We start from the raw sequence: 15,722 nt of genomic DNA, 5'->3' as shown, positions 1-15,722 counted from the left end.
AACTTACCTATATACATACTGGAGGACTCTGGTCTTACGTGGTCGTCCACATACGTGGTGCCGAGCGTGAGAAGGGGAGAACCCCCGCATCCCAATAACACTTGTGCGACGATGAACACCATCACCGGCCCAAATGTGCTTGGTGAACTCTGCCAAAAATATTTTAATTAAAAAAAAAAAAAATTTTTTCTCATCTATACTAATATTATAAAAAGGAAAGGTTTGATTTTTGGTTTGATTGAAATGAATAGGCTCCGAAACTACTGGACGGATTTCAAAAATTCTTTCACCGTTGGCAAGCTACACTATTCCCGAGTGATATAGGCTATGTTTCATTTTCAAAAAAATTAGGGACGCTTACTAAAACTTGAATAATCTAACCCAAGGTGTAAAAAAATAAACAAAAAACTTCCTTCAATCGTGTGCGCTGCGAAAACTATTAATGATAGAACAAAATGATGCATTTCAATTTTTCAGAACACATCACAGCATGTCTTTATCTTTTATAGTAATTCGTTACGTCACAATAAGCGTCCTTTTATTATTTTTTTTAATTAAAATACCACCGCTAGAAAAGGCTCTTTATTCGTACCTAGGTATTGATCCTTATCAAAATAATTACCAATGTTTCACATAAGCTATAATTTAATGGCATAACCACCAAAAAAGCATGGTGGATTGGTGTTCTCCTGCCGTTTCTCTTGAATAATTTACTACTATGTAATATAGCAAAAATCTTAGCCACAGCAACGCTTGGCCGAGTCTACTAGTAATATGTAAACATAACAATTACGTAATTTTCATTATATATTGTGGGCCCATCACAAAATATCGTGAAAGTTTTATAAATGGATGTTAAAAGTATGGATAAAAAGGTCAATGTTAACATTCAGCTTTGCCCTCTGCCCCACCTAAGGGACATAGGTTCTTGAATTGAATTTTCAGTAAAAGAATATAGAGTACTAAGTAACTATTCACTATGGCGTAGACTGAGTTTAAATTACTAATTAACATACAGCTATTCAGTTTAATTCATTTCCAAAAGTAATTATGGTTATTATAAAATACATCTGCAAATAGCTCGGTTCTCGTTGCATTTACGATTCAATAAGCGCCTATTCCAGGGCCAGTATTAGTACAAATGTATCATTAAATGACCGTTCTCTGTTATATATTTTACAAAACACATAATTAAAATTAACAGTCTGTTTTGGCGGTCATTGGAGTTTTTTGGAGGAGCAGTTTTATATGGCCCTTATTATGAATTTTGTCACAAACCCTTTTGTCATAAATAAAGTTTTTATTATTATTATTAAGTAGCTCAGGGTTATTACACAATTACTAAAGTACTATTTTGTCTCTTACCGTCAAATTGTAAATAAATTGTAATTGTAAGAAAAGAGACAGTTAGGCTTTAAAACGGATATATGGGACTGATTTAGTAGTAATGAATAAGAGAGCTGGAAGATCCACCCATCATATAAATATATATTAAATTTATTTAGTAAGGTAACATGAAATATATAATGATAATCTTATCTCAAAATGTAAATTGTCTAGTAGCAATAATTGGTATTTTATCAAAACATCGTATAAGTAACATTGCCTCATATAAATTACTTAATTTAGTAATTAAATGCAAATTAGTTTTACTTTTCCTACGTAATAATTAAAATTGTTTTCGATCAAGTCATAACACGTAGCAATTAATCGGTTAATTATTAAGTGTATCTAGTTTTAAAGAAATAAAAGGTATGATCAGCCTTATGTGCCTGACACACGCCGTCTAAGGGGTGCACGGTTTCCTCACGATGTATTCATTGGTGCACAGCCGGTCGAACCTACTACCTCAGAGAAAAGAGTCGCACGCTGAAGCCACTAGACAAACACTGCTCGATACTATTTCGACTACACTTTTAGAAATATATTAATAAGGGATAAATAACTTTTAAAGAACTTTACTCATTACAAAATGTTTTTTTTTTACATAAGAAACTTGTCGCTATCAGACATCCGTCCTAATTTTAGCTCATTCTGATGTGTATCTTTAATGCTCTTTTAAAATTGACTAAACACGCAAATATTTTGAAATTTTTGACGGTAATTTGTTTCATAATTGCACACCCTCCTACTTCCCTCTTCTAATAATTCTAATAGTTTGTACGGTTCTAATAGCGGTTTCGGCAAGATAAGCAAACTCATAACAAAAATAATCTTTGAACTCTGTGACCCATAAAGAAATTTAGCCTCCGAAACAAGATACTACGATTACTAGCTTATTTTACACGTGTTTATTTTTTAATTTAATTATAGCGTTAGACAAATCAATTCCAATATACAATGGCCACCTGGCAATGATTTGAACGAAACATATTTCAATGCGGTGATTGAGAGAGATACACGGGGAATATTTATATGAATAAAACAAATCCGCAACCCGCCGTGTGCGCGCTGAGTTTTACAACGTAACTCGCGCGGGTAATAACTCGTTTCATTATAAAGCAATTGGTGGATATATCTTTCGCGGTCCATTGATATCCCGAAGAAGAGACTTTCTTTGTTTACAACAAAGTAATACGTAACATTATATTAAATACGTCAACATATATATTGCCAAAACAAATTATTTATGTGCGTTATTTCTGTTACTACTATATAGAATACCACACCAACGCATGACGGTAGTAGTGGATGAACCCCTGATATTGACATGAACCTCTCAAGACTTGATCTACAAGCGCTGTAGTAAACATTTTCAGGTAGAGATATTTTATTACCTAAATTTTTACTATTTTAAGAACTTGTTGCCTCTTTTGTTTTATAAAAAAGTTCAAGCAAGTAACTTTTTTTGTTAACTTTAAAAGAGAATTGAATGCTTTTTATTATTATTATGCCTAGTACATATTTTCTTTTGTTCCAAGGCGAATGTATCGCATTATCTCTGTAGGAAGACCCTTAAGATATGAATGGGTCGAGAGACTGACGGGAATAATATGTCAAAATTAATAAAATACACTTTATAACAGCAAAATAATTACTATTTCAAAAATAACTCGGAACGTAAAATTTTCTATACTTTTTCCTTCTAAAAACTATCGCATAAATCGAACACATGGAACCTTGTTCAACTTTTGTATTTTAACATTAATTAAGTTTCAAGTAGGTTACGAATAAAACCTAGAATAAATCGAAAAATATTGTTTTGTTTTAACTATAGTTTTCGTCAACTTAATCTTACAAATTTTAAGTCCTTTTAAATAACACAAACTGTTAAAATAATGTTAACAGCAAAATCTGTATATATCCTTCGTAAATGAAAAAAAAACTTACCTTAATACAATTGTCGGGTCTCAAATTGCTGGGTCTCAGCCCTTGCGACAACCTTCCCAATCCCCCCATATCCTGTTCCAGGAAGGCAGGCCGACAGATGTTTTCCTCTGATTTGTTGTTCGACAGCATTTCGCTGTTCACTTCCGCTATAAAGTGCGGAACGACAAACACCAGCGATCCAATGCCCATTATAACGGCACCTAGAACACATGGCTTGTTTACAAGTTTTCATGGTCAGATCATAAGCATAGAACAGGAATTTGAGAAATTTGTTAACGTCTTGAAGATGATGATTCTCTATATAATGTCGATAACTAACGAACGTATACGCGTTTCAACGAGCGTGCTAAAGTGCTTAAACATTAAATGACTAGAGAAATTTAGATACCAAGTAAATATGTTGAGGAATGACGAATCTCGGAATAAAAACGTTTCAAAATTAAACTCAAATTTTACTGAACTTTAATTGAAACTTCTAAAAAAACTAGTCTTCACTGAGACACCATTGGACCTTAGAGTCTATCCTAACTAAAATTAGTCAGTGATTTAAGTCTAAATTTTATTAGTATCACAGAAAAGTTATAATATTTTATATTAATAAAAAAGATCTTACCAACTGCAATCCACACTGGAATATGTCGTCTACTGCCCAAATATGACACGAAAATGACAGTGATGACGTTGCCAATCTCGTAGCTGCTCGCAATGAGCCCAGAGAGGCTGGAAGGTATCTCGAAACGTTTCTCTATTGTTGTAATCACAGAATTGATGTACCCAGAGCTTAACGCCTGTTGTAGCGTCACCAGGAACGATAGAAAAAATACGAAAACCTGCAAAACAACCCTGTTAGAAACACTGTCAATTATTTATTTTAAAAAAATCGTTATTTCTCTTACTTTAATACTAGATAATCTCTGTATAAATAACGGCCTCCACGATAGGATACCGCAGTCTCGTGTGTCATGAGGAATGTCTAATATTTCTGGGAATAATTGATGAGGCTTCTCTTTCTCTTTCTCGCGTTCCCGATCTCTGCAATAATATTAACTTTATTGTATTTAGATCATATTATTTTTATAAATAAAGTATAATTTATATTTTTATTGATGAGCGCTATATATTTGTGAAGGCCTAGTGACTTCAGCGTACGACTCATCTCTGAGTTCGTAAGCTCGGCCGCGCACTGATAGACTTTATGTCTATGTGCGCAATTAACGTTCTCTCGTACAGTGAAGGAAAACATCGTGATGAAACCGAATAAAAAAACCAACCTGACCCACCTCCTTGTCTATGAAATAAAAATTATGAAAGAAACGAATGCCAATAACACGCTACGTACGGTTTTGTAGCACCATTAGATAATTATTATTTTATATTAGTAATATATGTACGACGATTCGACTTGAATCGTTAATATATGAATTAACGATTCAAGTCGAATATGTATGTACCTAATATGTATAATAATATATTTATTTTGTTAGATTTTAATACATATACGACGTGAAAATGACTATATTGTATCTTGTTCTACTATTTGCATTTTTTAAAATGAAATAAGATAATAAATAGCACTTCACAGTAGATAATTCAAGGATAAACTTTAATAGTATCACAGAAAAGTTATAATATAATATTTTATGAAATACAAGTACATACAGGTAAATTAGCTTGGAGAAATTTTTGCGTTTGTAGTAGTGTATGGTCAGCAAATAAAAAAAAAAACAACATTTTATTTTTAGTTTTTATTTTTTTAAAGGTAATATACGTTTGTGGCTGGAGCACACCAAATGCGTACACGTCTACGCATACGCACTACGTACTAATACGGACGTGAAAATGTGTATCCACTGCATTGTAATCTATGGAACTGTATGAGGCAGATAAGCCAGTTCCAAATATTACAAGCAGTGAATGCCGGTTTTCACTTCAGTGAAGACGTGTATGAATTAGGTGTTCTCCGGCCATAAATGTTTTATTCTAATAATTCATCAACCCCAGGCATATCACAATCATCCCCATCCTCGCTTTCATCAGATGAATTATTTAAATTAATTATGATTCGTTCTGATATTGTGTCTAAAGCTGCGTCTCTACCCTGATATTTGTTTTCCTCCTCAATAGCATGCAGACAAACTTTTCTCCATTCCTCTACAGTTATGGCGTTCATTTTTTCTTCAGCTAATGACATTATAACCTTCATATTCATTGCGACATTCTTTTTTGCGACATATGTTTTCACTATCCCCCATATATTTTCTATAGGATTAAACTCCGGATGGTATGGTGGTAAACGCAGCACAGTATGACCGTGCTGTCGTAATATTTCGTCTATCTTGTACTCTACAAATCTCGCCTTGTTTTGCAGAATCAGTTCATATAATTGAGGCTTAAGCAACGTGGATGAATGCTCAATGTTTCGCAATGTCAGCCAGTCAATCATTTGCTGTTTTCTAGAATTACTATTCGGTGCAGGATTTTGTATTGAGTTATGATATGGTGCGTTGTCAACAACAACAACACTATTTGGTTGTAAGTTGGGTATTAATTGAGTTTGAATCCACCTTGAATAGTTGTCATAGTTCATATTGTCGTGGTAATCTCCACTTTTTTGGTTGGCTTTAAACATAAGCAATGCATTTGGTATAAAGCCATCCATACCACCGGCATGAACAATGATTAAGCGGTTGCCTTTCGATATATGTTGCTTCAAACCTGAAGTGCTTCCATCTGACCAAGATTTCGAGAGGGTATGTGATGTATGTAGGGGAGCGCGGGGCTTGTTGTAACAGGGGTAAATAGTAACAGACCTTTTTCAATAGGAATTTGAATTTTATTCACGTTTTTTTTTACCTAATCTTAAACTTATAACATGCCACGCCACTTTAACACAGCCAGGGTCCCACCAGACGGCGTAGTGAGTGGGTGTGTGCAAACGCTTTATTGTTGACAGGTAACCTATAATTTTACTTACGTAAATTTTGGGTTAGTTTTACTATTTTCGTAGCTTTGAAGTTTTATGTATTTTATTTTATGCTAAAATATAACTATTTATGATGATGTGTAACAGTTTTCGAGATTACTAAGTTGATTTAATAGTTATCGTGATAAATATTAAGACCTATATCTAGGGGCTAGTTGTAACAAAACCTCGGGGTTTGTTGTAACATGTTACAATTTGCCCCAGATTGCTGTAAGTTACTGACGACCGATGTTTATTTTTCCCCGGCTTAAATACTCAGAAATTTTCATTCGCGGTGGACCTCAAGATTGCATTGGAGCTGGCAATTCTTCAGGGTGGATGACTGAAAAAGAATTCTTGATTTTTATAGATCATTTTATCAAACACGCGAAACCTACCAAGAAATAGCCAGTTCTGTTACTGCTCGATAATCATGGCTCACGTATGAATATTGCAGTTGTCGAAAAAGCCAAAGAAAACAATGTTATCATGTTATCGTTTCCCCCCCATTGCTCCCACAATTTGCAACCTATGGTTGTAGGAGTCTACGGCCCTTTTAAAAACCACGTGAACAGAGCACAGACTGCATGGATGTATAATAATCCAGGAAAAACGATGGCAATTTATGACATCCGAAGTGTAGTGAAGGAGTCATTATCACTTGCCTTGAACCCTGCAAATATTATCAGTGGATTTAAAGCTTCTGGTATTTGGTCTTTGAATGTTTAATATTTTCCAAGATAGTGACTTTGCGCCCTCTTATGTTACTGATCGTCCAGATCCTACAGAACAATCAGAAAATGTTCTAAATGAAAGTGAAAATGTATCGTTGAATCTTGAACATCCACAACTATTTAGTAGATTCTGCTCCTGAAGTGGATATCAGCACAACAGAAATATACGCCACATTGAAACTGCGAACAAACCAACTCCAAGTTGCTCTGATCAAAATCAATTTTCCCAATGAAAGATTAGACCATTACCAAAGGCGCCACCACGAAAAACAAATATAATTTGCAGACGCAAAAGGAAGTATCCTATTCTGACAGATACGCCTGAAAAAGAAGCTTTGAGAGTAGAATATGAAGAAAAAGCAAAAAAAGATGATAAAGAAAAGAGAAAGGGGAAAGGAAAAGTTAAAAAATCTGCGAAAAATAAAGATTGAAGGTGTCACCTTTTTGTTTTTGTTGTTGTTACAACTAGCCCCAACCACGGGGTAAGTTGTAACACTTCCCTTTTTTCAAAAAAATCATAATTGTGAGATAGTTACCTGTAGATTTGATAATATTTCAATTCGACTTCATAGATTAATAGTTAGAGTATCGATCAAAGTTTATTTGGTAATAATTTAGCCAATACACTTCATGATATTCAATTATTTGTTAAAATTGTTACAACTAGCCCCTCGCTCCCCTATATATGTTTCGTCGGTGTAAACAATTGGTCGGCGTTGTTCACGATATTCAGCAATTTTCATCAAATAATTAATTCGCAAGTATCTAATTTCGTGTTTTTCCATAAGAAGTTTCCGGTTATCTTCTGTTTGCTTCCAATTAAAACCTAATGACATGACGTGTTTTCGTAACGTGCTGACACAACCTTTATAATCGATATCTTCTTTTAATTTTGCGTGCAAAGTTTTCAAAGTGGGAATTTCTTTATTTGTGATGTGGAAGTCATGAATTGTTCTTCTGATAACTTGCTGATCAAAGTTATCGATTACTATTGTAGGTTTACGATTCGGTTTCTTTTTAGGAGATTTAAATGTTACTTCCTGATCTGAAGGTCGACATTTGCTTTCTGATACTACCTTTCTGACGGATGCTATTGAAATTCCCGTTGATTTAGCAACTAATTGAGTGGGAGTCATAATACTGCTCGGGTTGTTATTACACTCATTTTCGAAATATTTGTACAAACAGTACAAAACTTCTTTAGTTTGAGAAGTCAAAGGCTTGCCTCGACCATGTTTTAACACTGGAGCCATTTTTAATTAACAATATAAAGTTGCAACACTTACACACAAATTAAACACTTCAACAAATATTATAACAATAATAACAAACAATAACAACAATCAACAAATACAAAATTTAACAATTAACGTAATAATTATAATTTTTGAATGAAATGTGTGCTTTATGTTCTAACAGTACCAAGCGACTGACGCCGGACTGCACGTGGCACCTGCGGACAGCGTAAACTGGTTTATTCTGGTTTTGTGCGTGTTTCCACTTTCCACTATCAAGTGACGATTTTTTGCTTTAGATTGAAATATCTCGGAAACGGTGCGTCCTAGGCCAAAAATAAATTTTGACCCCCCCGTAGACCCCCCGGAGTTTTAAAAACCTAGATGAAAGGAAAAAAAAATATATATCGGTCTCTCCTCTTTGAAGTTTCACTTCTATCGTGTGTGAATCGCGCACACACCTTTTTTTTATAAAGTCAAAACCTTTTTTTTTAAATAAAAACTTGTTTTTATTGATAACAAAAATCAGAGTGTTGCTAGGGATAAGTATAATATTAAATAGTAATGTTAGGATATCGAAACATTTTTGTATAGGCCAGAACGATATAGTGGAAACGCGCTCTAAGATCTGAGTAATATACACACCACTACATATGCAAAAATTTCTCGAGACTAATTTCACTGTAGTTGTGTACCGTAACGCTTTTGTGTTAAAAAAAAAACAGATTTTACACCATTTATCAATGTGAACATTGTCGGATTAAAAGCATACATGAGATAATAAGCTCCAACTTTAGTTACTTGCTTATCTAACATTTGTGATTGAATTATTTATCATATCGATTTTACTTATAATGATAAGTTATTTTTACACTTATAAAGCTAAAATTAGATTTTCATACTAAAGGATATGCCACTAATGGATAATATGGTCCAGCTAACAGTTTCCGGCATCAAACGTTAAGTGATCTAAGAACATACCTGTCGCATAATCCAGCTGATGGATTTCTGCTGTGACATTTGATAGATTCTCGTGGGGGGTGCGATGGTGGGGCGCTGGGACCGGCTGCGTCGGTAGCACCCTCTGCGCAACCAGATTCCGCGTATAAGCCTGTCATTGCGTACATTGATTCTTGTCTCCTAAAATAACAAGTACTTTAAAACCAGGTATTTAAGTTTGTAACTTATTCTTAAAATACGTGGTACAATTTTTATTCACGTCGTCGATGTGTGAAAAAATCTTCTACCTTTGCAATAAAGATCTCAATTGTTCTGATAAATCCGTCATATCGAATCAAGACAACGTAACTTCCTTAAAACAAAACAATGCTAACACGGTTAGTTTTCGCGACCGCGATGACGTCATCAATTTAGCGATTTCACTTTCTCACGACACAATGATGGCGACTATAACTGTACGCACATTTAACGGAGTATTTGGAACGTGCTCTTATGGCGTACTGAGATAAACGTGATGACTAAAGCTTTGTGTACGTTAGGTGTGAGTCTCCTAGGTGTGAATGTGGGACACGTGTCGCAAACCATACAATATCTGGGTGTCAAATCTTATCAAATTACGGTGTTAAAATTACTCAAAAGTTGCCGTTATCTATTATACTCACTCCCTCAATGAATAATGTTTTCCATTCTTAAGGCCGATTTACATTATCTTAGTGTTTAGGAGAGTGCTTTAGGATAGTACTTTAGTTGAAACATGTAAACGCTACTTGCTTTAGTAAACGCTACGCTAAAGAACTTGCCTTTCAAGTTGTACTAAAGCACTCTCCTAAACACTAAGATAATGTAAATCGGCCTTAAGTAAATAATTTAAACAAAACGACAAATGCACACATGGCTGACGAACATTATATCGTACATCTTTGTAGTTTTTTATTTAAATTAAAAATATAAACAAAATATTAAACAACAGATAACAAGTGCAAATAAATCATGTATTTACAACAGGTGCAAATTATGCGCATAGATAATGAGAACATGGCTAAAATTACATACATAAAAAAGTTAGTGACATTAAGCAAATATAATCCAATATTTCAGCACTAGCAACGGGATAATAACTAATTCAGACACTTTCAAATTCATCGCTCAATTAACATGAAAATTGGAAAATCAATCGCTAGAGCGTGAGGTAATCAAAATCGAACCTGTTCAAACTTTGCAGAATTTAAGACTTAAAAGGTCATACAACCTGCATAACTCTGAAGTGCACACGTACACTTCTTAAATTTAAACCGAATCCCAAGGCATTAAAAAAAACAAAAAACATTTAATCACATAGGTAACATAATGTACACTTACGACTTGTCAGTAAAGAAATACATATTAATGCTTCTAATTTTACATTTACTGCCAGTTCTCAAATCAAGGGCGTAGAACGGGAGAGAAGAACTGGCAATAAGCTCTCCGCCACTCTTTTTAATCGCCATTTTTTTGTTTTACAAAATGTTTGTAAGGAGCTGCAACCATTACACCATGTCCCATGTGACATTTTAAGTAATTAATAATAATAACATATTTAAACCTCTATCATAAGCTACCCGATTTTTGAGTAAGTATAATTTTAAGAATAGAGATGTTTTTCGAGTCCCAAGAAGGCGGCCAGAAAAATAAGTGAATGGCATGACAGCGAAAAGGTACATCAGCTCTCTGCTACATATAAGTTTCATTCACAATTACATACAAAGGAGTACTTGAGCAATCCATTTACCTGTGTCCCTTCCTGTGTTGTGGCGCGGCGTTTGCGCCACCTGCACTCTGTCTCTCGCCTTCCATTGTGTAGATATATTCTGCTTCTCACCGCACGCCCATAACAATTTGCCCCAAACTTCTCCACCTGAGGACAATTATTAATATAGTGAAGAGTAATTTCTAAGGTAAATTGATTGAGCGGGATGGTTATCATAGGACAAGCATGCGCTAAACATGAAATTGTGAAAGAAGTTTATGTCAATTCTACACAATTGTCTAAATATTAGAATCTAAAGACCCATTTAGATAGAGAGTTTCTCGCACGTTTTGGTGCGATAAATCGTACACGACTATCATCAGCAATAATCGCCATAGCATTATCGTATCAAAATGTTTACATACAGGTAAGAACTAAATTCTCATCTACGATTATGTCATACGAGAATCGCCAGTGATTTATTGCTAGGCGATAATTTTCTGCGTCTGTTTACACATCGAACTTTTACTAAAGTAAGAAGATTCTTTTTTACGAGAATCTGGACTAGTATAAACACAATCTCCTATGACATATTTTTATGTTCATACGAGTATCGTACAAATCGGTTTGAACTTTGAACCGTTTTGAATGCGAGGTGTTTCATTTGAGTATAGTGATTACTAGGGTATTGTTCTCAAAAATGACACAAAAATCCTTTTAATTTTGGGGTTGCCGATAATATTAAGTTAATTGAACTTTATAGAAGTTACGAGTGTTTGTGGAACCCGGAAAAAGAAAATTATAAAAACCCATTTTTTAACCCAAAATCTTTTCCGTTTCCGTTTAATTCATTCTTGTATTAATAATAAAAACACCATCACGCAATGCATTTATAGCAACTGGCACAAAACCTCGAAATACGATTATTGCTTTTGAAATTCTGTTTACACGGACACAATAAATTTTCCATTGCGAGACAATTGTCGCCAAATTGCAAGAGGTGTGAATGTTTAGACGAAGAAACTTTTTTGTATCCTTTCGATAATCGTACCTTTGAGACGAGAAACACTCTCCATCTAAATGGGCCTTTAGCTTTATTTAAAAAATAAAACACTTTTTAATTAAAATATTTGTTTTTCTAAATACACTATTTTATAACAAAAAACAACTTTCACAGTTAAATAAGGTAAACATATGTTTTGTTTATCAATGGATATTTAAATCTACTTTTGTCATGATGTATTAAAAGAGAGCCATTATCTCCTGCATGATGCCTGCATGTGTTGCTTTTGGCCTCCAGCAATGCTCTATATTTGGCAGTGAGTCACTAGTATTGCTGATTTTACGTAATACCAATATACCATTAGATATTAGATCCATTAATATGTTCAAAATTATTGATTTTATTATATCTTTACAATATAGCAGGCTTCTATAACTGTATAAAATACAAATTAAATAATATATACAAATAAGTATGGAATTAGATGGCAGTGGACTATTTCAGCATGTTTTAAACATAGTATTAGCATAATATACACTTTATTAAAGACTGTCTTGTCCCCAAATATATTTTTTTAATATTTTGGAAATGATTGTAGCCTATGAACGATGTAAGTATGTTCGTAACGATTTAATTGTAACATTATCTTGTTACAAACATACAATTATTTCATCTTAATGATATTCTAGTAAGAAGTAAATACAGATATCTATGCGAGCCGTAGCTTGGTTTAAAAACGCTCAACACAACGGCATGCACGATAAACGTTATAATTTCAATATTGACTTAAGTGTCGTAAACTTACAACATACGATCTACGTAATGAATTGTTTCTTGTTACCAAAGACTTCAAAGAGATTAAGATATGCTTGGTACAGATTCTCTTTTATTATGGTGAAAAAAAACAATGTTATTTCAAGAGGATTGCCTCCAACACATTCGAATAATAAAAACCAATCAAATACAACTTGTCGATTGTTAGGTACTGTTAAAGAATTCGTACGCTTAATTTGAACATACCCAACCATAAAAAATCTGAATAAATATACCTAGTAACCATAGTAACAAGATCTTTCGTATGGGCAACTTCTGTCGGTATTCATATGTTTATTTAAAAATTCATCAAGTGCATCACTTGGAGATCCCTTAGAGATAGTCTGATGGAGGATTTAAATGTTTGTATATTAATTGGGTTGTATAGCCAGTAAGGATAACTGTAGGTCACTTTAATTATTAAACCAATTGATCGAATAGACTTTAATCTCTTAACTTCAGTCGATTGATAGATCAAGCCTTGTCTAGTCAGTACCTGCAATGTTATATAACAAATTGCGGATCGGAGCAGATGCCAAAAATTTAAAGGCGAAACACACTGATACGGACAACTGAATGTCTATTTCAAGGTCATTATAGACTTCACCATACACTGGAATGTAGGTAATCCTAGGAAATTTCTGGGTAGTCTACCCACAATATGCAAATATTTGACAAGGTTGTTTAATTAAAAACAACCTATAACTTGTTTGGTGATATTACTTAAGTCTCAGCTGGATCGCTATTTTAATTTAAATTTCGAATAACATACTATTCAGGAACGTCATGACGTTCACGACAGTCTGCCGGACGCCGATCGAAAGTTTGTAACAATGTGACGTTTCAAAAACACATGTTATTTACTGTTTGACAATATTATGCCAGTTGCCTTTCCTTTACATGATATTATCTTAAATTTTTATATTATAACTAGTGGACCCGACAGACGTTGTCCTGCATGATATTTCAAGCGATTAGTAAAGCAAAGTATGAAAGTACCGACTGTAGCGCCATCTGGCGGGCTGATTTGTGAATCTAAACCATTCCCAGATCCCCTTGAACAAACACAAAAAATTTCATCAAAATCGGTCCAGTCGTTTGAGAGAAGTTCAGTGACATACACACTCACAGAAGAATTATATATATAAAGATGCAACAAAGTGTAAATAAATAATTAAATAAATTATAGCAGTACACACTTGCTTGCCTTAAACCTTTTAATAATTATTTATGAATTGTTTAAGGAACATATGTCGTACAAAACATATGTTACACACATACGTCTGTTTAATTAAATCAAAAAATGCCCCAAGAGCGACCGAATAAATAAGATTTTAAGGCATGTATTACAATTTAGATAAGCTTAAGATTCACAATTCATCAACATAACACTAAATAATAATAAGACATGTCCATATATTAATTGCTCATATCGGGCTTGTTTTAGAATCAAAACGGACCTAAAGAAATCTGTTGACCGTCATTAAGCAAACAGTTTGAGTTTTGACCTAGCCGCTTTCAACGTTAGATCCCTCATTCCTACCTGTGAAAGTGGGTGTGCTGTCAAGGTTAATTTAGCCAATATGCGTTGCCGGTCGATATATGTATCGGCTGTTAACTATTAGGAGCTAGTTGAAAATTACGCCATATTAATCCTTATACGCAAGACGTGTAAGACGTCTATAAAATACAACATAAGTTTTTCAACAAACTTATGTTGTATTTTATAGACGATGTTGTATGAAACTGTGAAATATGAATGTATGAAACTGATACCGTTCTGATGCATCACAACACAACACGTCAGATAAATGTAAATGCGGCTTAACACGTCTATAAAATACAACATAAGTTTTTCAACTATTTAAGAAATAAAAATGAGGAAACAAAAATTGATTACGAATACCGCAATCGGAAACGGAAAAACACAAATTATAACTGTATTTTGAAATTGTTTATGTTTTTTCATGTTACAAGGAAAAATGTCGTTACAACATATATCCTATAATATATATATATACTGATCTTGAGTAGATGAACTATTATTACGGCTTCGTTTAGAGACATTTCTTAGGTTTCGCCTTGTTATTGTTTCTTTACGTCTATTGCAGCTTGCCGTGATTTGTTCATAATGCTATTTAGCATTTTTTCTGAGATAAAAGATTTCCAGTAATTTCGTTCGAGCTTGTCAACAAAATATCATAACAGACATCAGTAAATAAACTACAACTATACTGGTTCGGCTTAGGTAAACTATAGGCATGTGCTCTGATTTTTAATTCCGTAGAATTCTGACAGCTATCATATCAAGGTGATTAAAAAATATCTTTAATACGGACAGTTCTCTTCGATGAAAATAAATAAATAACTTGCTATGTAAAGCACCGGACCACGGTCTTAAATAAGATTGTAACGATGTGACGTTTCAAAAACATAATATATTATTTATTGTTTGAATTGAGGCACGTTTTGTTTAGTGACAATATGGCGTAATGTCACATGGCTCGCTTTTAATCTTACCTTGACTCATTAACCAGCGGAAGCAATGATATTCAAGCATAATAGTTCTAGTTTATTACTACAAATGTAACATAACATAACTATTAACAAAATATGTCGCATCGTTTCACCTTATTGCGCCTCATAAATATAAAATTCAAACTAACTGATAACAAGTTATTGTTTTTAACTTAAATTTAATTTTTGAACAACATAATACATTTTATTAACATTATTTGACATCGTTTGTTTGACATCATTATTCCATTTATATTTGCGATTCTATAGCAAACCGCAATTTTTTTTTATTTAAACATTTCTGTAAAGAATTAAATATATGTATCTAAATTAATCAAATACTTATAGTGGTTTTGATGAGCGTCCGAGAACCTCCCTTTCGAGTTACTAAACAGAAAAACAAGTTCTTAATATTCAATTATTTCGCTCAACATGCAAATTT

At 33.5% G+C, this 15,722-nt stretch overlaps 1 protein-coding gene across 2 annotated transcripts in view; it reads right to left on the bottom strand.

The window, feature by feature from the left end:
* Positions 1-15,722, bottom strand: part of LOC125063269 (solute carrier organic anion transporter family member 5A1) — a 33,961-nt gene that overhangs the window by 14,160 nt on the left and 4,079 nt on the right. For both annotated transcript variants that reach the window (XM_047669633.1, XM_047669641.1), the window contains exons 2-7: positions 10,990-11,115; positions 9,243-9,401; positions 4,227-4,362; positions 3,944-4,160; positions 3,331-3,530; positions 8-149 (exon numbers count right to left, since the gene is read on the bottom strand). In XM_047669633.1, the coding sequence (XP_047525589.1) occupies positions 8-149; positions 3,331-3,530; positions 3,944-4,160; positions 4,227-4,362; positions 9,243-9,401; positions 10,990-11,054 (919 nt within the window). In that variant the 5' untranslated portion in view covers positions 11,055-11,115. The remainder of the gene's footprint in view (positions 1-7; positions 150-3,330; positions 3,531-3,943; positions 4,161-4,226; positions 4,363-9,242; positions 9,402-10,989; positions 11,116-15,722) is intronic.

Source organism: Pieris napi, chromosome 1 (genome assembly GCF_905475465.1).
Source record: "Pieris napi chromosome 1, ilPieNapi1.2, whole genome shotgun sequence".
NCBI lineage: Eukaryota > Metazoa > Arthropoda > Insecta > Lepidoptera > Pieridae > Pieris > Pieris napi.
The sequence above is the reverse complement of the archived record's forward strand: the minus strand, read 5'-3'. Positions and strand labels throughout refer to the sequence as shown.